Source organism: Diadema antillarum, unplaced genomic scaffold, assembly GCF_040938485.1.
Source record: "Diadema antillarum isolate AM-2024a unplaced genomic scaffold, OU_Dant_1.0 seq00000345_RagTag, whole genome shotgun sequence".
In the NCBI taxonomy this organism is placed as follows: Eukaryota; Metazoa; Echinodermata; class Echinoidea; order Diadematoida; family Diadematidae; genus Diadema; species Diadema antillarum.
Window position 1 is genome coordinate 275146 of NW_027271356.1, and position 25277 is coordinate 300422.

Sequence of the window (25277 nt, forward strand, 5' to 3'; positions counted from 1 at the left end):
ATTATCATCTATCAATCCTGGTGTAGAGTTGTAAAATGAAGTGGGGCCGGGTTGGGGGGTGGGGCAGCATATTGGGTAGGGAAGGGAATGGAAGGGAGGGAATGGGTTATATTTTGTTTTGAAAGCAACCTACAAAACTTCATCTCAAAACCAGATTCTGATTACTTCTCACATTCAGAGTAAGAAGAGCTCTCATTTAATATAGCCAATGTTTTAGTTGAGGCAAATGCAAAAAAAAAAAACCAACAACAACAACACAGGAACTTGGTAGGAATTGGAGTGTGACTTGCCATTCTACGTCACAATAGGCGCGGTCAGACTGGCAAAAGATCGAGAAGTTCAAGATCGCGATCTTTAAGATTTCGAAGTTTTACCAGTGTGACCGCAAACTTCCCACATCACCAAGGGATTTTCCCCCCACCCCCTCCAAACTTCTCTATCTTTTGCCAGTGTCACCGCGAGAAACTGAAACTTCACGATCTTTGTCACATGACCAGTCCACCACCTGCTTGCAGGCAGTGTCTACGAAGCACGAGGCCATTGTCATGTGCAGGCATGCATTGTTACATCACAATCACCAGCCATCAGAAGGCGCGCTCTTTCTTCTTTGTCACACGCGTGCACCAATGACCCAAACTTCTTGATACAAAGATCGAGAAGTTTGGCTGCCAGTGTGCCCGCACGACAAACGATTGGGAAGACTTCGCGATCTCAAACTTCTTGATCTTTTGCCAGTCTGACTGCGCCTAATATATATATATATATATATATATGTAACGACAACAATGATGGAGCCGGGACTCGCTATGTTGGTTACTGGTGTTCGTTTTTATTCGCAGGTTCTGCTCATATCAAGCCCTGAAATGTGTAAACATTATGTACAAGGGATAATGAGTACATTGTATAATCAATGAATACATTTGACATTTGACATTATTTGTAAATGAGGTACATCAATATAGCATACACAGTCTTAATTCGTTTGTGTTCGCTCTTAATCCTTATACTTCTCCAAATGGTGCATTTACATGTAGATCGACATTTATTAGTATAATTACTGCAACTTGTAACTGGCACATAGTCGTTGATTATATTGACATTTCAACAGTGAATGGTTAAATTCTGATACTTCATGCTATGCTCATTGAGTCTCGTTTCAATTGCATGATTATAGCTATTCCATTACAGATACATATTTACAGTAGCAAATATCTAATTCGCATTAGGTTTCTCTCTAAAGTTAAGTTTATGTCAGAAGTACTGGCACAGACTCCAATGTGAAAGCGTTTGCATTGGCTTCACTGTAGCTCTAGTTTTCTGCAACAGGTGTTCTATGTGAAAGCTCCTAGGTCGTAAATGTGTCAAGAATGCTCTCTCACTGACCAGAGAGGATTGAATGACCTTAGGTCCAAAGTCCGCTCACTAGGTTAAAGTGAATTTGCTCTGTTTTCTAGAATCTTGACGTCAATGTGTTTCTTGCTAGTATGAATTGTTCTACACTGCTCTCGAATTTATAAACGTCTTGCTAACTAACTTGAGCAAGTAATCATATCACAATAATGCATCTAAGCAAACTAATTAGCACATGCAATTAGCAGATACCACAAAATAAAGGAGTTAGCATGATTGCAACTCAATCCAGCAAAGGAGAGATTGATATCCCAATAATATCTTCTATACAACTCGACATAATAAAGCAAGATTCAATTTGCTCAAAGAACCAACAGTAGTATATGCATTCAATACTGGACATATAAGTTCCCTATATAGGCTTATACTGCCAAACTCTCATATCATCTTCAATAGGGCAAGATATGGAAATAAGGTGAAGAAGAGTGAAGGAGAAGAAGAGAGAGAGAGAGAGAGGGGGGGGGGGGGGTCTCCTAGTGCATACACCAATATGACTAGAATAGTACATTCACGAGTGTTCACTCCACAATATAATCACGCACGTACACAATGGCATCGATCAAGACGTTGTGAAAGCAGCGATGAACATACATCTCCAAATTGTCATGTCTATCTTTTAACCAGCTTTCCAACAAGTTCTTCTTCTTTATCAACTCAACTTAACTTAATGTCCACTCACATAATGTAGGAGCTCGATAACCGATAAACAATGTCATATCAACCAATCTGAGTCTGAGGCAGGTTTGAGCCATACATTTCAGAAGTCAGATATATATGAACGACAATGAAATCTCATGATGTGCCCATGCACATTCGCATCACTCTGTCCAACATAACAGAGGATCCCTATTTCAACTCAATTTGAAATAGCAACAATGTTATCACTGATCTACAGCGCAAGTAGCAGCTCATAGATAATCCTAACACTATCTGGACAACATACTAGACTCGAACTAGACTTCACAGATTAAGCTTGATAAAGAAGATAACTTACCCCTGCCGGAGACGAAGATAGCTGACTCTCACGAATTCTGCTCACAATATGTCTCGATGCTTTCCCGTTGTCAAAGATTCCAATATGAAGTGAGGAGAGGAAAACTTTCTCTATTTATTGGGTTTAGGACCCTTCCCAAAGATACATTTTAACTTTAAATTCCAATCCACCGACGCACAGTTCTACGTCACTTTTACTGCCACTTTGTTTGGGTGGAGGGGCTATAACTGGCTATGAGGTCATAGCTTGACCCAAGGAGGGCAGAGAGTGGACATTATGCCCAAATTTGGCAAGTAAAAGTGGAGAATGTAACCGGAAGGATTGGACTTCCTGAATGACGCAGGGTGACTCATTTTCCAGAAAATATATTTCTATGTTACTTTTTGTTTTGAATTTTTGGTTCTTAGAAATCTTTCTTTCATTTTGTTTTGACAAAAACCACAATGTTACATTCTCCCCTGCTTCATGTTGGCATCCCTGACAACATATCAATAAACATAATTATTCAATATCTATTAATGAAATACTTAACGTCTACCCGAGAGTAGAGAAAGGAGTAGCAAGTGCGACTTGCTAACATCCGCCAAAATCTCTTCAGTGATAGTTGGCGGCTTTCCCTGCAGCCTAGCTGAGCGCCTCAGGGGTGGAGCTGACTCCGATCCATCTTCCGGGTGCTCCCCTGCTTTTTCCAAAGCAGAGAGGTCATCCTCCCTCGTGATGGCTGCTTCGCCGTCATCCGCCACAGGCACGCGGTCGCTGTCGCCTTGTTGGTTGTCGTCCCTGTCGCCGCTGGCGCCGTCGCGATTGTTCTCGCCTCCTTCATTCTGCACCTGCGTGGCGTCGACTGTCGTTTCTGGTCCAGCTGTCAATTTCACATGGACTACCATCGGTGTGCTGTCGTCGCTCTCCTGTTGTGGCACATCTGGACTCTTAGCTGGAGATGCCTCTGCCTCCGTTGGGACGTCAGGTGCAATGTCGGGGACGAGTTGCCGGCTGTCCAGGATATTACGGCGGTGTATAGCCTTTCCTTCCTGTGCCTTATCACCATGTAGGGGAGCCACAATGTAGACATTGCCTGTTGGGTCTGGTCTAGCGACAACCTTATAGGGGATGTCACTCCAGACATCTTGGATCTTGTTTCTTCCCAACACTCGGTTCCTAAGGAAGACTCTGGCTCCTATGCGCAGGCCCTCATCAGTTGCTTTGGCGTTCGCCCGTGTCTGTCGTCGTAGAGCTTGCTTCTCTGTCATCTTAGCAGCGGTGGTGAAAGCGGTCTGCAAACGATGGTGGTGTGAAGATAACCAGTCGTCTGCATCCTCATCTTGCTGCATGGCTGCTCCTAACACATGGTCAATCGGTAGTGTCGGCTCCCGACCATAGAAAAGATAGAAGGGCGAATACCCTGTGCTAGAGTGCGGTGTACAGTTGTAAGAATACACAATCTCTGGCAGGAATTCAGTCCACTTCTTCTTCTGCTGTGGTTGGAGAGTGCGAAGACGATCGTGGAGCGTGCGGTTGAATCGCTCACACTGACCATTACCTTCTGGGTGATATGGTGTTGTCCTGGTTTTCTGGATACCATAGAGGGCACAGAGTTCTCGGATTAGGTGACTTTCGAAGTTCCTTCCTTGATCGCTGTGGATCCTCTTTGGCACCCCGAATCGGACAAACCAGTGGTTAACAAGGAGCTTTGCCACAGTTGAGGCCTTCTGGTCCCGAGATGGTACAGCTTGGGTGAATTTAGTGAAGACGTCTGTCATAACCAGGACACTCTCGATCTTCCCACTTGGCTCGAGCGAGGTGAAGTCGATCGCCAGGATCTCAAGTGGCTTCTTGGCAATGAGCGCTCCCATTGTAGTCTTCACTTTGGGGTTACTGGACTTTGACAGCAGGCACCTTTGGCAGTTTTCACAGTATTTCTTTACATCGTCAGCCATGGAGGGCCAGTAGCATCTTTGACGGGCGAGAGCAGTTGTCTTCTCTGAGGCTGGATGCCCAACTTGGTCATGGACAGCCTGAAGCACCCGTTCCTTCAAGGTCTCTGGAACTAGCAACTGGTAACATTCTGAATCAGCAATCAGGACCTTGCGATAAAGGATGTCATCTCTGAAGGTAAGGCGATCCCACTCACGGAGAATCTTTCGGACAGCTTTTGATTCGGCCATCAACTGCCGTGGTGAAGGTTGAACTTCTTTGGATTTGTAAGCCAAAACCTTAGAGAGAGTTGTGTCGCCATGTTGCATCCTTGCAAGATCTTCCTTGGGGATGGACGGTAGAGTGAATGATGAACCCACCTTCTTGTCAGGAACTTGATCATGACACTGCAACTCTGCCACCTCTTCGATTGTCGTTCTTAGTGCAGCCGGCAAAACGGTGCCTCTTTCCGGGGTAATGGTCTCAGGGCAGCATTCCATCTCTTCCAGTCTCCCACGCTGACATCCATGGTCAGTCTTCCGGCTGAGAGAATCAGCATTGGTGTTGATCCTCCCTGGCCTGTACTTTATCTGGAACTGGAATTGCGCTAGTTCTGCCTGCCAGCGCATCTCTGTGGCCCCAAGCTTTGCAGTAGAGTTGAGGTAACTAAGTGGATTATTGTCCGTGTACACCGTAAAGCTAGCTCCAATCAGGTAGTCCCTAAACTTTTCGGTTACGGCCCACTTCAATGCCAGCAACTCCAGCTTCATTGAGCTGTAGTTCTGCATGTTCCTCTCATTCGGCCTCAGTGCTCTACTCGCATAAGCAATGACCACCTTCTTACCATCCTTCTGCTGGGACAGCACAGCTCCCAGTCCAAGATGGCTGGCATCTATCTCCAGGATGAACGGCTCCCTGAAGTCTGGATACCCCAGTATAGGTGCTGACGTCAAATGACGCTTCATGTCCTCCATCGCCTTCGAACAGTCTGCATTCCACGCCTCAGACAGTGGAGTCCTAGCCTTGGCCTCTGCAGTCCTCTTTGACCTTTTCTTCTTTGATGTCGACCCCAGTAGGGCATGCAGGGGTGCTGCTACTTCAGCATACTTTGGTACAAAGCGCCGGTAGTAACTGCATAGACCAAGGAATCCACGAAGCTCAGTCTCAGTTTGAGGGGTGTTCCACTCTTGTACTGCTCTGACTTTCTCTGGATCAGGTGATATTCCTCCTGCAGAGACTACATGGCCCAGGTAACGCAGCTCCTTCTTGAAGAGGTTGCATTTCTCTGGCTTTACCTTGAGATTGAAGTCCGCCAGTCTCCCTAGCACCATGTCAAGACGTTGAAGGGTCTCCTCAAACGTTGATCCGAACACGAGGATGTCGTCCATGTAGATAAGGACAGTCTGGAAGTTCTGATCGCCGAATGCCAGGTCCATCAGCCGCATGAAGGTCGCAGGAGCGTTGCAGAGTCCAAACGGCATTCGTAAGAACTCATACAAACCTCCTGTCCCCACTCGGAATGCTGTCTTCTCCCTGTCTTCTTTTGCCATGGGAACTTGGTGGAAGCCATGTGCCAAGTCTAGACTGCAGAAGTACTTAGCACCCTTCAGAGCATCCAGGGCTTCCTCGATGCGGGGGAGGGGATAGGCATCTCTATGAGTCTTGGCATTCAAGGCCCTGTAGTCAATACAAAGTCGTAGCTTACCATCACGTTTCCGAACAAGAACCACTGCAGATGCATATGGACTCGATGACCTTTTGATGATGCCTTGCTTTAGGGACTTTTCAAGGTACTCCCTCACCTCGTTCCATTGATGTGGGGGAATCCTCCTGTGGGGTAGGCGTACAGGGCGGTCGTCATCAAGGATGATCTTGTGCTCTACCTTGTCGCAGTACCCAATGTCCATGTCATCTCTGCTAAACCTGTCAAAGTGCTTCTGGATTAGCTTTTCAACTGCCTGAAGCTGCTCTGGTGACGTCTTGGTCTCCTCGTCTACCTCCATCCTCTCCATCATCTCCTTGATATCTCCAGTCGAGGAGGGTGAACTGTATGCTTCCTCCAGACCAACAGTGTGCTCTTCAGATGACGACTCTAGGTTGCCTGGTGACAGCTCCAGCAGACCAACTGGCGTCCTAGGATGAAGATAGATGTCGCTGTTGCTGAAGTTTACCATCTGGACAGGAACTCTTCCCGAGGAGGGCACCCTTACGAGAGTAGGTAGGAGGACGAGTCCATTTGGTAATGTTGAGGCATCCCTCTCCTCAACAACTGCGACACAAGGTTGTCTAGGCTTATGTGTAGTGCAGTCTACCGTAACACTACACCTTGCTGGTAGAAGAATGGGCTTCTTTCCACCAGACCGGACTTGATAACGTTTTTCCGTAGTCGTTTGGGGTTTCCGGGCCATCACCTCTTCATATAGGGCAAGGACATGGACCCACGCAGTTCCCTCACTGGACTCTGCTAGTGTCTGCTGAAACCGGCTCTCTGACGTGGACTTCAGTGCCTTGTTGACATCTCGAAGGACGTTAGATCCGATGACAGCAGGAACAAGCTTCTTGCGCTCGGCCATGGGTGGGTGAACAGGATCACGCACGACGAGGAAACCCATCTCCGGAAACCTCCTTCCCATGACCTCCAGTGACAACTCAACATAGCCGCGATAGGGAACTGCCAGACCTTGTGCACCTGTAATAGAGATGAACTCTGAAACGTCAACAATTTCTTCATGAGCGAGGTGCTCATTGAAGAAGGACTCTGTAATCGTGGACACCTGGGCACCAGTGTCCAGCAAACATCTGACGTCCTTCACCCCTCCAAGATTCACCGACACCTCCGGACAGCTTCCCACCGCCTTCTCGAAAACTGCTGAGCCATGACATTCCTTACCCACCGTTTGGCTCTCAACGGTGGGCCTTACTCTTTTGGCGCCTCAGCTGGGCTTTGCGACGCCGGTTGTTTGGTGATAGTTTGACTCTCATTGGCCCGATTCAAGTCTGCCATCCTTTTCTTGCACTGGCGCTGAATGTGGCCAGTCTTCCCGCAGTAGTAACAGGTAATCCTTGGTCGGCTGGAACGTTCAGCAGTCAACGCCTCAATCTGACGTTGCTGCTTCTCCAAAAGGTCACCCTGTCTCTTCAGGATATCCAGGATGCTTGCCTTTTCGCTCGTCGAGGTCTCCTGCAAGGTGGCTGCCTTTGGTTTCCTCGATAGCCCAAACCAATTAAGGGCACGGTCTCGGAGTTCAAAGAAGTCGAGGTCGGGAGACTCGGTGTTCAGCCGTCTGAGCTCTCGCCGCAACCCCTCATCGTAAACAGTCTCCGCCAGCCGTCCCTTCAGAGTTTCCATCTTGCTGCCCTTGTAGGAGCTGTCCAGGAAGCATATGCGGTCATAGAGGGTCACCAGCTGTAGCGAACATTCCAGCAGCCCCTCTACTGGAGCCTGCTGATAGCTGAAGAACTTCTGGAGCAGAACCGGAAGTGAGTCCCCACTCCCGAAGACCTTCTCCAGTGTAGTGAAGATCTCCTTCACGTCCTCGGCTACAGCATCACCACGACCCAGGATCTCCCTGCGGGCGTTCCCTCCTAGGTGATCACGGACGAAAGCAGCCTGCTCTGAAGTACCCAAGTTCCGGACAGCAAGCTGGCTCTTCATATCTATGATCCAGTCCTGGACGGTCGGATCTCCTGGTTTAAGCGGCTTCCCCTTAAAGACTTCCAGCCGTCTTCCTTGTGTCAGAAAGATGGGTTGGATGCCGGTAGTTGTGCTTGCTGAGGCAGGGACCTTGCTGTCATCTCGTTCTCCTGCAAGCTTGGCTTCCAGCTCCGCCACTTTCTCCTTTAGGGCGTCGATCTCCGATTTCTCCATTTTCTCCAGCAAAGGGGCAGGTAGGTGAACAGTGATCTGCAAATCCTGTCCGTGACGCCAATTTTTTGTAACGACAACAATGATGGAGCCGGGACTCGCTATGTTGGTTACTGGTGTTCGTTTTTATTCGCAGGTTCTGCTCATATCAAGCCCTGAAATGTGTAAACATTATGTACAAGGGATAATGAGTACATTGTATAATCAATGAATACATTTGACATTTGACATTATTTGTAAATGAGGTACATCAATATAGCATACACAGTCTTAATTCGTTTGTGTTCGCTCTTAATCCTTATACTTCTCCAAATGGTGCATTTACATGTAGATCGACATTTATTAGTATAATTACTGCAACTTGTAACTGGCACATAGTCGTTGATTATATTGACATTTCAACAGTGAATGGTTAAATTCTGATACTTCATGCTATGCTCATTGAGTCTCGTTTCAATTGCATGATTATAGCTATTCCATTACAGATACATATTTACAGTAGCAAATATCTAATTCGCATTAGGTTTCTCTCTAAAGTTAAGTTTATGTCAGAAGTACTGGCACAGACTCCAATGTGAAAGCGTTTGCATTGGCTTCACTGTAGCTCTAGTTTTCTGCAACAGGTGTTCTATGTGAAAGCTCCTAGGTCGTAAATGTGTCAAGAATGCTCTCTCACTGACCAGAGAGGATTGAATGACCTTAGGTCCAAAGTCCGCTCACTAGGTTAAAGTGAATTTGCTCTGTTTTCTAGAATCTTGACGTCAATGTGTTTCTTGCTAGTATGAATTGTTCTACACTGCTCTCGAATTTATAAACGTCTTGCTAACTAACTTGAGCAAGTAATCATATCACAATAATGCATCTAAGCAAACTAATTAGCACATGCAATTAGCAGATACCACAAAATAAAGGAGTTAGCATGATTGCAACTCAATCCAGCAAAGGAGAGATTGATATCCCAATAATATCTTCTATACAACTCGACATAATAAAGCAAGATTCAATTTGCTCAAAGAACCAACAGTAGTATATGCATTCAATACTGGACATATAAGTTCCCTATATAGGCTTATACTGCCAAACTCTCATATCATCTTCAATAGGGCAAGATATGGAAATAAGGTGAAGAAGAGTGAAGGAGAAGAAGAGAGAGAGAGAGAGAGGGGGGGGGGGGGTCTCCTAGTGCATACACCAATATGACTAGAATAGTACATTCACGAGTGTTCACTCCACAATATAATCACGCACGTACACAATGGCATCGATCAAGACGTGAAAGCAGCGATGAACATACATCTCCAAATTGTCATGTCTATCTTTTAACCAGCTTTCCAACAAGTTCTTCTTCTTTATCAACTCAACTTAACTTAATGTCCACTCACATAATGTAGGAGCTCGATAACCGATAAACAATGTCATATCAACCAATCTGAGTCTGAGGCAGGTTTGAGCCATACATTTCAGAAGTCAGATATATATGAACGACAATGAAATCTCATGATGTGCCCATGCACATTCGCATCACTCTGTCCAACATAACAGAGGATCCCTATTTCAACTCAATTTGAAATAGCAACAATGTTATCACTGATCTACAGCGCAAGTAGCAGCTCATAGATAATCCTAACACTATCTGGACAACATACTAGACTCGAACTAGACTTCACAGATTAAGCTTGATAAAGAAGATAACTTACCCCTGCCGGAGACGAAGATAGCTGACTCTCACGAATTCTGCTCACAATATGTCTCGATGCTTTCCCGTTGTCAAAGATTCCAATATGAAGTGAGGAGAGGAAAACTTTCTCTATTTATTGGGTTTAGGACCCTTCCCAAAGATACATTTTAACTTTAAATTCCAATCCACCGACGCACAGTTCTACGTCACTTTTACTGCCACTTTGTTTGGGTGGAGGGGCTATAACTGGCTATGAGGTCATAGCTTGACCCAAGGAGGGCAGAGAGTGGACATTATGCCCAAATTTGGCAAGTAAAAGTGGAGAATGTAACCGGAAGGATTGGACTTCCTGAATGACGCAGGGTGACTCATTTTCCAGAAAATATATTTCTATGTTACTTTTTGTTTTGAATTTTTGGTTCTTAGAAATCTTTCTTTCCTTTTGTTTTGACAAAAACCACAATGTTACATATATATATATGATATTACTTTGATATGCCATCTTATACTCTCCAGGACACAGCCTTTTGTAGTTCTGCCACCACAATGACTTATTGGCTCATTTCCTGGGGATACAGACTGCTTTTCCTTGCATAAATTTTGCTGGTGCCAGGTATAAAAGGGGACTTATCCCAATCACATATGTGGATTTAGTGACTGCAGAATATGAGAATAACAGATCAGCAGATGCTTGGAAAAAAAATGTGACAATCTACTCTTAACCCGTTGAGGATGGACTGATTTTGCTACAACACGCATTTCCCATAGACCCCTGCCAGAGTATACTTGGGATTCGTCCTCAATGGGTTAAAGTTGGATTTGGATTTTTTTTTTTTTTTTTTTTTTTAAAGATTTGGCTAAAGATTTGGCTACATCCATGTGATGTCATTGCTGGATGAGAAGGCTACTGATGTCACAGTAGGGGACAAATACAAAGAAAATGTACATAGAATACCATAAAATTTATTTTCTCATGACAAGCACACATTCCTTTGACTTGCTTAATACTGACATATGTTAGGAATATCATTATTTCCTTCCTTCTGAAGGAGGTTAGAAAGGGCTTGTTCATTATGCTAGAAAAATGAAACTATGTGGAAACTCTCTATTTTCTTTGTACCATTCCCCTACTGAGACATCACATAATCATCATTGTAGCATTATTAAATCCAGTGATGACATAACATGGTTTTAACCAATACATTAACATTCATATGGGTAACTTTTGAACGGATCATCCAATTTTCCTCAAACTTCGCACGATGTGTTCTACTACAAATACATCTACATTCACTGACCCTGAATGAATTAAGGGTGAATTCCCCTTTAACCGCACCTTCAATTTTGATTGTTTTCAAATCTGCAACACAATGCATTCAATAAACTGGTAAATAAGACTACTGTCTGAGTTACTAGGAAGACATTAAATTTAGATGAAATGGACAGAGGAATGATCATCTCTAGCCCTTTTTACACTTGTGTTTCTTAACCCCAGACTTTCTCTGACCCAGGACTATCGTTAGTCCTGTACCAATTTTTTCAGCTTTTTACACTAGCCAATTAGTCCCGTACTATCTCTTGTCCGGGGCTAAGGAGAAAACTGACCTTTTTACACTCGTATTTCTTAGCCCCGGACTTTCCAAACCACATGAATATTCATGATTACGCTGTGCACTGTACACGTACACGCACGCACCGGCAGCACTTGATTACCTCGTTTCTGATTGGTCAGTGGGGGTCGCACTTCGTCTCCGTCGCTTAGCCCCAGATTATTTTTTCGTTCTGTTTACACTCACTTGCTTGGCACCGCAATTGTGGTGCTAGCACCACAATTGCGATGCTAACCCTGCTATTTTGCAGGGCCAGATAGTACCGGACTATCGGTGGGGCTAGCCCACTTTGGCAAAAACGAGTGTAAACAGAAAGTGGGCTAAGGATAGTCCCGTACCAACGGTGGGGCTAAGGCCCCCCCCTTAGCCCCACCGTTGGTACAGGACTAAGCAAAAATTTACAAGTGTAAAAAGCCCTTCTGAGGCCTAAAGTGCGGCTGCATAAAAATAAAGCGCAAAAAACCCCCCAAAACTTCAAAGACAATACCTAAATGCAGGATGCAATCTTTCATTCTGCCATCAAGGGAAGGATTTTCAAACAGGAAATTAACCTCAAACTTATCATTGTGCCAAAATGGTGTCCAATAAAACACAAAAGGAATCCTGTTATACAGATCATTAAAAAAAGAAAGATATCCAGGTGACTCCAGTTTGGCAGATCCAGCTGTTTTAGCCATTGTTCCTGGCCGGTTTCCCCTTCTACATATGGATCCTTTTTAAAAGACAAAGTCTGCTTGCTAGCTAGCATGAGAAACTTGTGTATACATATTGTATTTGACCAAAAGATCGGTCTGTATCTGGTCGTCGGGGAAATGTTCCACGGAGACTGCGTCTCGTCTGGCTTTACGGATCCCCTCCTATACGGAGGAGAGCGATAATGTCAAAAAAATAAAAGACTCCTCCGGACAGATGGATCTTTCTGTCTAATATTGTATGTGATCTTTGGTTGACAGTTAACTACCTACACATCATCAATCTCTATAATGAAGATGGCAGCAATCATTATGCCATACAACAGCGCCCTCTTGAATCCCAGGTTTGTGTGCCTCTTAACCTGTTCTCTACTAGATTCTAAAATCTCTACAGATGTTGCCACAGGACCGATCAGGTTTCTGAAAAGTGGTGGGCTAAATCATTTTCCCCCTATCATGACGACAGGCAATTATTTACACACTCAAACATCACTTCTCCATATAATATTTCCTTACATAATAACCGGGAAAAAAAAGAAAATCAATGCAGACTGCAAGCTGTTTTAACTCTTCATGTGCCATGGTGTAAACCCCCTGTGTGCCACATTATTCTGAGACAGCAACATAGTCATGCTTACGGAATATATTCTATTTTTCAAATCTATGTAACTTTTTAAAATTTTGTTACCTTCACCAAGTAATGATCAAAGTTGTAGAGAAAGTCTCAAGCTTTGCCTTGATGTACTGTATACGCTGTTATTTTCGCGTACAGATATTTTCGCGAATGAAGAGGTCACAGACTTTTTCACTAGATGTTGCTTTCGCGAATTGACACCTACGCCATAAATCTAAATGTACTATTACTCTAGTGTCTGGTGACATTTTCGCGTGTTGTTAATTCGCAATCCAACTGTGATTCGCAAAATTCGCGAAAATAGCAGCTTATAGGGGATGGCTAGTAACTGATCAGTGGGAATCAGTGGGAATGCTGGAGGATGATTGTTCCAATCCTTGTGGGATTTATTTAAGAGTAATTATATACGACTTGTTGAGTGAAAATTATTTGCTTCAGAATGGTCTCATATTCAAGTAATGTGCAGTTTAATGTTTCCAGGTTAGCATGCCTGGTCAGTGACGGGGCATTAATCTGCACATTACTTGAACATGAGACCGTTCTGAAGCAAACAATTTTCACACAACAGTAGATATATAATATACTCTTAAATGAATCCCACAAGGATTGGAACAATCATCCCTCAGCATTCCCACTGATCGGTTACTAGCCATCCCCTTTATACAGTAAATTGTATGACAAATACACGTATATGATTATTTTTCTTTCAAATGACCAGTAGCTATATGTGACCCGCGACAACGGTTTCAGGCAAAAGTCGCAAGAGCAAATTTCCTCCTAGGCGGGGTACAAAGATCTTTACCATTATTTTTGTCGATTTGGGTTTTTTGCAGAAATCGAATCTTTGATATGTTTTCTACATCTACACTAAATTTCATAGCATAAGACTACGCTTTTCTTATCGAAAATGGAATTTTAAGCACCCTATGTTGGATCGCACTCGTCAGTTTCGAGCTTCTTTCGAACGCCGCGCCAATATCCCCAGCGTTGCTACGGCGCAAGGTCTCGCATGCGATTGGCTGGTGCGTCGCACACATTTGCATAATTCGGCTTTCGGAGACACCAGTTGCAGCGTTTGGGGAATGCCTTGTCCACGCATGCATGATTACATGCTCCATTGTTCTTGCTATAGTGGTTTATACGCTGCAGTGCGTATGCACATGGTCATGGCGTGTGGATGCCATTGCGTAATGCGTGCGCCCATACACATGTACACCATACGTGCAATTATCGTATCCGCCATCTTGAAAGACGTACTGGTAAAACAAACCCGAGCGAACCGCATTGTTTTTCGGCTCCATACGCTGAGCTACTAGGAAGGGTGCCCGGGAAATTTGATTCTCTCAGTGAGCCAATAAGAATGCGATGTGGTTGCTAGAGGCGGAGCTTAACATCGATTGGCACCTTCGTACGGATGGGTGATTCTCACCTCGCATCGCCGCTCGGACATTGTCTTTGAGTAAGAGGTGAAACTTCAAAGCCCGTTTGCTCGCAATTTTGTCAGGCTAACAACTTAAAAAGTGCATTTTATTTCGCTTTCCATGCCCACTTATAGTGCCGAAGAATACAAGTGTTTTATATCAATGCAAAGCTTAGGAAAAAAGGCAATGTGATTCAGTGAAAAAATGAATTTTCAAAATGCCCGACTTTTGCCTGAAACCGTTGTCGCGGGTCACATATTATTGTAGAGGCATCACTTTCGCACAAAAAACAGTGACAGAAAGTTAGAATTTACTCGCAAACCCAGTAGGGAACACCACTTGATATTCAATCACCACATGAAATGCGAGCTATGTGTGACGGAAATGGAACCTCGAGAAACGCTTTCACTGTACTGTGGCATTTGGTGATTTATCGATCTGCTTGGGCGGGTTTGTGCGTTTGAGCAGCATACGCGAACTCGGCACGCCGTCGACTGAGTCGGGCATGTGAACGTGGCAAATAAAGAGTTAAATGAAAGCTGTATGTCTCCTGAAACAGTACAGTGGTGGTGAAAAGTTAATGTAAACTAGGCAAACATCAAGTAAATTTCAACCAGTTGAGTACAACGTGGGCAGTTACTGTAAAACATGATATATTCACGGCATGAATTTTTTGCGAATAGGAGCCGACGGCCTTTTTTGCGGCATGAAATGTTCGCGAACTGCCAAAGCTGGCATTCAATGCATATAGTGTAGACAAGAACTTTCGCGTGCATTTTAATTTCGCGAATCTTAGCGAAATTCGCAAAATTAAAATGCACGCGAAAAATTCCTTGTTTACAGTAGATGTGCTGCACAGTATGTCATTTTTTAGTGCCACTGCCAACATGTGATACAAGAGGCACAAAACAAGACAGCACTAATTACCCATATTTCTGTAAAGGAACGATCGATTCTGGACCTCTCATGGACAACTTCCAGCAGAAGTAAATCCCCTTTCACAAGTTTGAAAATAGAAATAGATTTTCACTGGTCTTAATGTGTTTACTACAAACAAGGAGGACTCTTAAAGCACAATGTAGGCACACTGAACTGAGACAACTATCTTTAATGTCCAATGAATGCTGTGTTGCCAGTCATAGATTTGGCCCAATTTTACACATTTCATTTAAGAAAAAAAAATGCTCCATCTCATCGCAGTAGTGTAAAACATGATATTTTCGCAGCATGAAATTTTCGTGAATTGAAGCCGACGCCCTTTTTTGCGGCATAAAATTTTCGCGAGTTGCCTCTAACAATCAATATGTATAGTGAAGACAAGAACTTTCAAGTGCATTTTAATTTTGTGAATCTTGGCTCTCGCAAATTTCGCGAAATTAAAATGCACATGAACATTCCTTGTTTTACAGCGTTGGTAATAAAAAAAAAGAAATAAATTCTTTTTTACTTCTCTCTCTCTCTCTCTCTCTTTCTCTTTCTCTCTGAGACTACACACTTTGATAAGAAAACATAGTTTTAATAGCATGAACAAACATATACCATTCCGCAAAGTATTTTTTTTTCCATTTTGACAGACTGCATGAGTGACAACAATATACCAACACAAGACTACAGTTAACTGCAATGCCGTTTCTTTACCCTCAGCACAGCTATGTCACTGCTCTGATTAATTGCACATGTTTACATTTTGGCATTTCCAAGATAAAAGGGTACCTTTCCGGGATGTCAGATTATTTTCTGTGTACAATGTGCATTACACCCAAGACATTATGATCTTTGAGAGCACTTTACAGAGAGATAACTTTGCCCCGAAATGCTTCAAACAAGCAACACATCAGAATCTATGCCAAAGTGAAAATTTTGGGGTGAACGTACAATGGCTTAATATTGAATAGAAAAGATAATGACAGCCCTCAGAATCTGTTGAACATTGTGTTTTTATACCATTTCTAGACTTAGTGGTGAACGTATGTTATGTGGACTGACAAATATGTAACAGTGTTGTCAATGTGTACAATCATGTTTGATGTGCACACATATCAAACTTTATCATTTGGACACAAAATTGCAAGTTCATTCTGAACGACATGCTTTGGAAAGCATCAAAATACATCATGCTATAATTTCTTAGGAGAGTGTCTCAAAGGTAGTCTGGATACATAACTATCAGAATGGCCACACGGTGATTACAAATGCTAATCGCGATCATTTGTCTACTGCAAGACAGACTATAAGGCTTCTTTGAACTTATTAGCAATAGCCGCTCCATTCTTCAATAAGCCTGTCTCAGGATGCACATGGAAATGAGTCACTACTAGGAAAGGGTATACAAGGCCACATCAACCTATCAAATATAAGGCAGTCTGCTCAGTATATTAGAGGCATTTCTCAAATGGCAAAATGGCTTTCCAGTGATCTGAAAACATAATATCTACCGTATGGTGATCAGAAATCTCGAGAAAGAGGACCAATTTGCAAACTGTAAATGGCTGATATTTTTGTGAGGGTTTAACTTTTCCAAATTTTGCAAATAACTGTTTGGTCGAAAATTTAACAAAATGCAAAAACATCACCACCTGATGCACTAGCTCAGTGAACGCACAAACAGGCATTACCGCACTTACGACAGCCTAAGTGTCAGATCGCGAAAACAACATCTAACAAAATTATCTGTGACCTCCTCATTTGTGAAAATATCTGTAGACAAAAATTACAGCTCTTAGAGCAAATGCTAAACAGTCACACCTACACTCACCTCAGATTCCTGCAAATGTTTGATGTACACTTCTTCATCCTCTGCATCCAGCTGGTCTTTAAGCTTCTTCTTGTATCTGATCATATAATACAAGAAATACCAAATACGAACAAAAAAGAAAAAAGATATGGATGCAGCTTTCTATCTCAGTGGTGGAGTGGACATGTTTGTGAAATCTCATAACTATCTTATCATAACACCACAAAACCAAAATGTCACTCATGAAAATATGCTACACTTCATATCATGATGGACTTTGCCCATAATTAAAAGTTTTGAACATAGGTGGGATCAAATCAATGGATCAGTAGAAGTTTGAGTATGCTATACAATTATTCTTTTTTTTTTTTAAGCAATTTAAAAATCTTTAGTCAAAACAGAATCAATAGCCCCTTGAAGATGTGGTAGCCTGCATGACTATCTCTGATCATAAATAAGAATATACCAGGCACAACTGTTACATTTGTATGCATGCATGTCTTTTGTGTACGATTGTCAGCAATTCAGCAATTTCATTGCTGCAAGTCACAATTTCAATAAACAATGAATAACAAATTGTTGGTATGTTTTGTTTTGTTTTGTTTTTTCATTTCCCACGGTATATTACACTAAGATCCAGCACGAGCTCTAACATCTATCCTTAATCTACAAGATTCAATGAAATATGTTTAACCTAATCAGGCTGGGGGGGCGGAATTTGCCCCCCCCCCCACGTTTTGCGCAATATCTTCGCAACGCGATAAGCTCCCGCCGCGATGTTTCATGACTTTTTTCTTTCAAGTATCGCGCAACTTTTGAGACCAAAATTGTTGTGCCCGCGCGTACCGTTTTGACGCGACGCCCGTTCGAAAAAAGTTGTCAACCCCAAAATTGCTCCAAAACGTGATTTTGTGTACAAATCCAATGCAAATTGTGTTTTTTCAATTAATTCACATAAAAATTCATATCTTCACTTAGAATGGCCGAAATTAATTTATTTTAGCATAATAATGCTTTGAAAAATGTCTGTGACAAATTTTGGCCAAAAAACAAACAAAAACAAAAGTTCAAAAAACATGGAAATACATAAGAAATTCAAAAAACAATAAAATACATAAGAAATTAATTTCGATACAGATTTTTTTTTATCCTATGTCTCAGAAGAATGATACAAGAAACCTTTCAAAAAAGAAATTAGCTTAATTGGAGCATTAATAAGTGATTTAGAGCCCAAAACTGATTTTATGCATAAATTACAATAATTAATTAATATAAAATATAAGAAAAATTTTTCGGAGAAAGCAACCAAACATTTTGATAGAATACGTCGCAGGCGTCGCGTGTGCCGATTTTCGGCGCGATCGCGCGTTCCATAGGCGAGATCTGAAGGGGGGCGGAATCCCCCCCCGATATAGCATAGCCAAAAAAGCCCAGCCTGATTAGGGTTTAGACACAAAATTCAATATTATCATGGTTCGTTTTTGTTGTTATTGCTACAGATGTAACTGCATTACTGCTGTTATCTAGTAGTGATGTAATGAGATAATAAACAAATGGTAGCATTCCTAACAGTGACAAGGACAAAGAAACAAATTAAAGTGCTGAATTTATGATAAATTATTCATGCCAAAATTCAAGACACAAATCCTGCAGATGTTCCTGATATTGGTGTTATTGGAGAAACAAACCCACAAAGTCACACACACACACACACACACACACACAAAAGTGAAACTGCAACCACTTACACTTCACTCTCTGGATTTAGCTCCTCATTGCGACATTTATCAAGTTTCCTCTCTAGTTGCTTAGCAACCTCTCTGTTCAACTTCGGCATGTTTCTCACCATCTGTCTGACGGCTGAAGAGGGAGAGTGTGTACAGTATAAAACTTGGTCACATAAAAAACTATGAATATCATAAACATTTGACAAACAGGTTCATCCATTTCTAATAAAGCCTGTACATTGTTTTCACCATTGTTTCATCCTCACCTTAAAGGCCGTGTCACACCATTCCGGGCAAGCTACGCGGGCTTGTGGTGAGGAGGTAGTTTCCAGCACGTAGAAGATTTTCAGCGGGCAAACAAGAATGTTTGCAATTTTCATTCATGCCTTGTCATACCGTATGGGGGAACTTCTGCGGCTTGACTTGCGGGGAAACAAATTTACTCCCCGGAGCTCTCCGCAGTTGGTCCGCACCTGACAGTATCTAGCGCGTAGTTGCCCGGAAGTGCTCACGCAAGTCAGATTTAACCGCAGCCAAGTTTTGAGCATGACCAAAACTTTTTCCGGGTGAGTCGCGGGAATGCCCGTAGAGGTCCACGCAGAACGCCAGTAGGAGACCCTTAGCGGCAGTACTTCCCAGGCAATTCCCACGCAGGTACTTCGCAGTCCCGTATGCAGCCAAGATAATGAAATTCTGTGAGATTTCAGCCATTCCATTAGAGGAATTCCTTCACTGAGTTGTCAGCCCCCACGCGACTGGTACAAAGGTCACACAATATACTCGCAAGTATAATGCGTCCAGCAAGTAAGACACATGCGTTGACTCGCACAAATCCTCTTCCGACCTCAGGAATGTCCGGTATGCTAGAAAATCCCTACACGTAACAAGCCCTAGTAGCTTGCCCGGAAAGGTGTGACAGGGCCTAAACACGGTTGCGGGTAAAAAAATATGCGTGCGCACCTCCGGGCGACTACTTTTGAGATACATGCTAAGTACTGTCATGTGCGGATCATCTACGGGGACCTCCGGGTAGTCAAAATTGTTCTTTGCAAGTCGCACGCTAGGCTGGTGTGACACGGCCTTTAAAAATAGAGAGCTCATGATGTTTTCCAGTTCGACTTACATAAATGCATATTTCTCCAAATAAACATATTGCACAGCGAGAGAAGGAAAGAAAATGACCCCAATGTACAACACAAAGCTGGTCAGATTTAATGCTTAAAGTACTTATGAATTAAAGCATTTCTAATGCACAGCCCTTACAATTCCCATGTTACACAGCTAAAGCACTTTGCCTATGAAAAGATATTCTGAATTTATCATATTATGATATTACTTGTAGCATACAGCAGAGACATACAAAAACAGCTGGATCACATATTTGGTGGTATGGAGGGGAATTTCAGATTTGACAGATACTAATGGAAAAAACAACAACAATCAAATAACCCAGATTAATGGATAACTGTATAACCCGGTAATCTTGAAAGAAGACTAATGTTAGGACCAGCATGTTTCCCCAACTGATTGCTTGAGAAAACTCAATTGGATGAGCTGATTTTGCTATAGTATGCATTTCAAATAGACACCTACATGAGTATACTTTTTCCATGCTTCTTTCAATCTTTCATGGGGAGCTTTCTGTTTAGAATAATGGCACAATATCAATGAAAATGAGCCTATTCTGCTTCAAAATGAATACTGATTTCACAAAATCTATAAAAACAGGATGTATGTCCATGTAATCTGTGATTTAAAAAAAAAAGAGGAATTGATTCATACTAATTGGAGAGGTAAGCACCAAACATGTCAAGATATACGGAAGAAACTTTTGCTCCACAACAATTTCAGCACACTTCTATTGCTTAAAATTTCAGATGAGATTATTCCTGTTGATATTTCAATATCTCCCTGAAGCATGCACTCATGCCAGTCCACCAGCATCCAAAAATTACAAATAACTGTATTTCCAGGTTAACAGTGTTTATCATATGTCCAATCTATTCCACTTATAATTACATGGCATTCCCATTATAACTAACACGGTTACAACGAAGTAAAAATTCTGGCTACAACATTATTTGCTCAATGTTTTTTATTGTTCATTTATTCGGTTATAACAAAGTTTTGATATAACGAAAGAAAATTGCTGGTCCCTGGGACTTTGTTATAACGGGAGTCTACTTTATGCGAGTCTTTGAGTGTTTGTTTGATTCTTTTTAATTTTTCCTGGACAAGGAATTTTGCGCAAAAACACTTACTCTTGATTGCACTGATGATATCTGGGAGGTCTTCGGCACAGTCACGGCCAGCAAGCAGCAACTCTGTGACGTACCTTTAAATCAACAGAAATACAGTATGTCAAAAAAAAAAATTACAATCAAATTTTCGCATTGATAACGTCCAATTTGGTTAAGCAGTCTAAATGCTACTCCAGGGTCTTAAAATTCAACATCTTAGCTCTATTTTGCAGAAAACCCCATTCAATTTGGTTAAGCGGTCACAGAGAAATGTGGATTGTTGTAAAGCATGTCTTGAGCCTGATTCTTCCAAGTTTAGCACTTGGATGCTCTTGGAACTGCATGTTAATGTGTAAACACAATAGGAAGAACTTGGAGGAGAGATTCCTGACATGCTCTACAAATATTTCTCTTTGACCACTGAAGCAAATTGAATGGGGTGTTCTGTGAGATGTGGGCAATGAGTTATAGTTTCATACCCTGACAGTGTATTTGGATTGATTCACTATTTTTTAAGTTATTGTTGCGGAGGGTAATGTTATAATTTTTTGGGGGGACATACGGTAGAATCAATCATCTCCTTTTCATTCAAGGAACATTGCGAAAAAAAAAATCATACAATATCCATTCTCTTTGCAAACACAAGCGAGAAACATTATAATCTCAGCCCTGTGTTCACTCTGAAGTAACTTGGCAGATAACAACTTTAATACTCAGCATGAATTTTAGGATTTAGTGTTACATTACTGAAATTTGCAGTATCAACAGTACCCTTGTTCGCCCAACCAACGGCTCTCCATCTGACATACGACGAGAAGTTTTATCAATTTTTAAAGCAAGCAAAAAAGATAGATTAATACATGTCAGCAAAAAACAAAAGGCTATGCATCCCCTATCAGCTGGAATCAAATTCATATTATTTACAGTAGATTGTTTGAAGCTGTTAGTCATCTTGCGTACTTCATAATTATTATGCATCAGGTATATTATGACTGTCATTTCTAAATGAATGTTCTTCAGATGTAAATCAAAATTCTCTTTGGAAAAAAAAGAAAGAAATTAGAAATATTGTGTGCCTCTGTCATCCAGCATTTTAACTTAACCTTTGACCCTTCCCCTTTGACCCCATGGCCAACAACTTTCTTGGAATAATCACAACTGGTATGAACTGGTGACATCCAATTTTAACAATACTTTGAGCTATTTCCAAGATACGGGAAAAAGGAACATTCTATTAGATTTTCACCTGACCTCTGATTCTATGGCCCAAATCTTTTTCTAGCGGTATATGCATATAAGTTTCATGAAGATACCTTCAGCCATTTCCAAGGAATAGAGAAAAAGCAAAAGTTTCAAAATTTTCACTTGACCTTTGGCCTTTGACCCCATGGCCAAAAACTTTCTCTAGAGGATCTTTATCTGGTAATGCATGCATGCATTAACTTTCATGAAAATATCTTCCAGCATTGCATAGATATGGGGAAAATAGTGAGATTTTAAGCATCTGACCTTGCTGAAATGGGCATGTGCAGCAGAAAAGTTGATAGACACAGCTTTGTCCACTCAAACTCACATTATATGCCAAGTTTTATTTGGATGTTATGCATACCTGCTAACATTTCAACATGAAATATCTTACTCGTGGATTGCAAAATTTATTTTATATGCAAACTGAAGTTAAAAATCTTACTTTCAGTCAAATCTTCAGAAAATACACATGAAAGGTATATCTAAATATTTTTTCAAAATCTGATTTTTCTGACAGAAAATCTGATTTTGCTATTTCTTACGTAAAAAATCTTACTGAATCTGATAAAATCTTATTAGTTGGCAAGTATGTGTTATACCTCAAACGGTTTTTATAGTTACTTTTAAACAAAAGATGGAAAGACGGAATGACAGATACTGTACGAGCTGAATTTAAAAAAAAATTTTTGTGAATTTCGCGAATCGCCTTTGAACACGCGAAAATAACAACGTGCAAAGAACTAAGTACAGTTAGACCCTCGCAACCCCGAAATTAACAACAAGCGAAAATGTCCTCCAAGTAGCAATTCGCGAAAAATATCAGTACGCGAAAATTTCAGCTCGTACAGTAGATGGATGGACTGATGAACATGCAAAAAAACAGAACCTCCATCTACACTCATGGCAGACGCATAAAATCTAACTGATTGCATGTTTGTAAAGGTCATGCAACTTTTCTGAATCTCAGGGGTACACAATCAGGCATCTAAATTCTGGTGACCTTCTCGTGAAAAGCCACTGAACTTTATGCCATATGACACGACATGTCTCTATAGCTTTTAACATAGTCTGCGCATACTCTTCTTTTCAACAACTAATGTCAACAACACCTGCCAATCAAAACAAAAGCCAGTGGAATGCCAAACAAATAAGAGGTGAATGTTCGATTTCATGTTGCCTCTTGTCAAGTAAAACAATATTTTGATTTTCCCGATTTGAAAGCCAACTGTCACAGAAAAAAAAACCCCAAACAATACTCTTTCAACAGCTGCTCTTGAGAGTTTGTAAGATAATTACCACATTCCTTATCTTGTTAAGGTCATGAAACTTTTTTGAACACACTGCATTCACTGGAGCTTCTGTTAAATGAAAACTTACTTTTTCTCCATGGCTTTTAACATGGTTTACACACACTTTTCTGCAGCTTTTAACATGCAGATGGTGTTCTGCAGCTTTTATCATGCAGGTGTGCATAACTAGCATTTCAACGACAGGTGCAACAGTGTAAATTGATACTAGCACCTGTCAATCAAAACAGCAGTCAACAGAATGCCAGACAAATAAGTAATCAATAACAATCTGCCAAACAAATAAGTAATCAATAACAATCTGCCTATTGTTAAAGCTCCAAAATAAATTTTGGCCTCTTTTGTTAATTCAGTTGCCAGGTAACACCAGTAAACAACATCTTTTAAAAAAGTGTAAATTTTGAGTGTTCATCATACACAAACACCGATTCTTATTTTGTAAAGGTCATGCAACTTTCAGATTCGAGACACTCGGACACTAGTGACCAAGCATCACAAAACCCACCAAAAGTCACAAACCCTGATTTTTAAATGAGGACTCAAAATAGGTGAAACAGGTTAATCTAGTCAATCTTGAGCTTTTCATATTTTCTGAAAGGACAAGTCTTCTACATTATTCCAAAGTTTAGGAACATAAAATGAAGGAAAAATTGTGTTTTCAGCAGTTTTTCTTGAACTCTTTTGTGGAATACTGTGATTAGGTATATCTTACATTCCCCTTTTCACATCTTAAAAACCTTTTACACATGCTTCCTTTTAAACTCTGATAACTTTTGAAAGGATGATGCCACTGCTTTGAAAGTTGGTATTAGTCATGGGTACAATGTGTTAATAGAGTATACTCAATGTCTGCCTAATCTGATAAGCTCTCTATTGTTGTTGCTACAGAGACATCCTGTTTTTTTGTCTCATTCAGTGCACAGAGAACAGCTTGGAAGAATTAAGTGCTTGAATAGACCAGGGAGGTGGGCCCTGAATAGACCCTGCTATTCTTTAGAGTCTCTTTTCACAGTATACACTTCAGTTTCCTGAGTGTGTGTTTTCTTTCCAACATTTAGACTGGTTAGGAGAGTGCACTTCAATTGAGTTACACATCATTTTAAAGCTTAAAACTTGCTCTTTCAGTATCTGCCCTTAACTAAAGTTTCTTGTTGATTTTGTGGTGCAGGGTCAAATTTGATGATGATGTTCCAGAGCTACTCTGAAAAGCTATGGCACAACAAAATATGTGAAATCGACATTTCTCAGTTACCATTACTAGAATTTAGAGTCTAGATGGTCCTTATCTACTCTTCAGCAGCATTTGACATCCTAACCCATACCGTATGGGAACCTGGTAACCAGCATATTACGTCTATGGGCATTTCAGAATTCAGGATCGATGGAACGGGTTAGCGATGAAGCACTATTAGCATTCAAATCGTGAGGTGCATCAAAGTACTGTAAATTCATGCTCTGAACACAGTAGCAGATGGTGTTCTATTGTAAAACAAACAGTAAAAGTGTTAATAAAACTGGCTATTGAGTTGACATTATAATTAACTAGAAATATCACTCTAACTACTGGTGTGCCTCCGCCATTTCATGAGTCTATTAATAGCTCTACAGAAAATCTCGCCAATGTGAGACAATGCTTTTATATGATTGGCAAATACTCTCTCTCTCTGTATACACCAATAATCATGACAATATTTCAAGCCATTTTCAAAATATAGACAAAAACAGAGAATTTTCAGCATTTTCTCTTGACCTTTGACTGAATGGACCTTATCTTTCCTCACATAATAATTGTCCAGTATACTC

General features: G+C 41.4%; 1 protein-coding gene across 1 annotated transcript in view; it reads right to left on the bottom strand.

Moving 5' to 3' along the window:
• The window catches only part of LOC139730938 (cyclin-H-like), a 48373-nt gene that overhangs the window by 7248 nt on the left and 15848 nt on the right, over nt 1-25277 (bottom strand). The window contains exons 8-10 of the mRNA XM_071641821.1: nt 20941-21014; nt 18701-18812; nt 16974-17049 (exon numbers count right to left, since the gene is read on the bottom strand). Coding sequence (XP_071497922.1) covers nt 16974-17049; nt 18701-18812; nt 20941-21014 — 262 coding nt within the window. The remainder of the gene's footprint in view (nt 1-16973; nt 17050-18700; nt 18813-20940; nt 21015-25277) is intronic.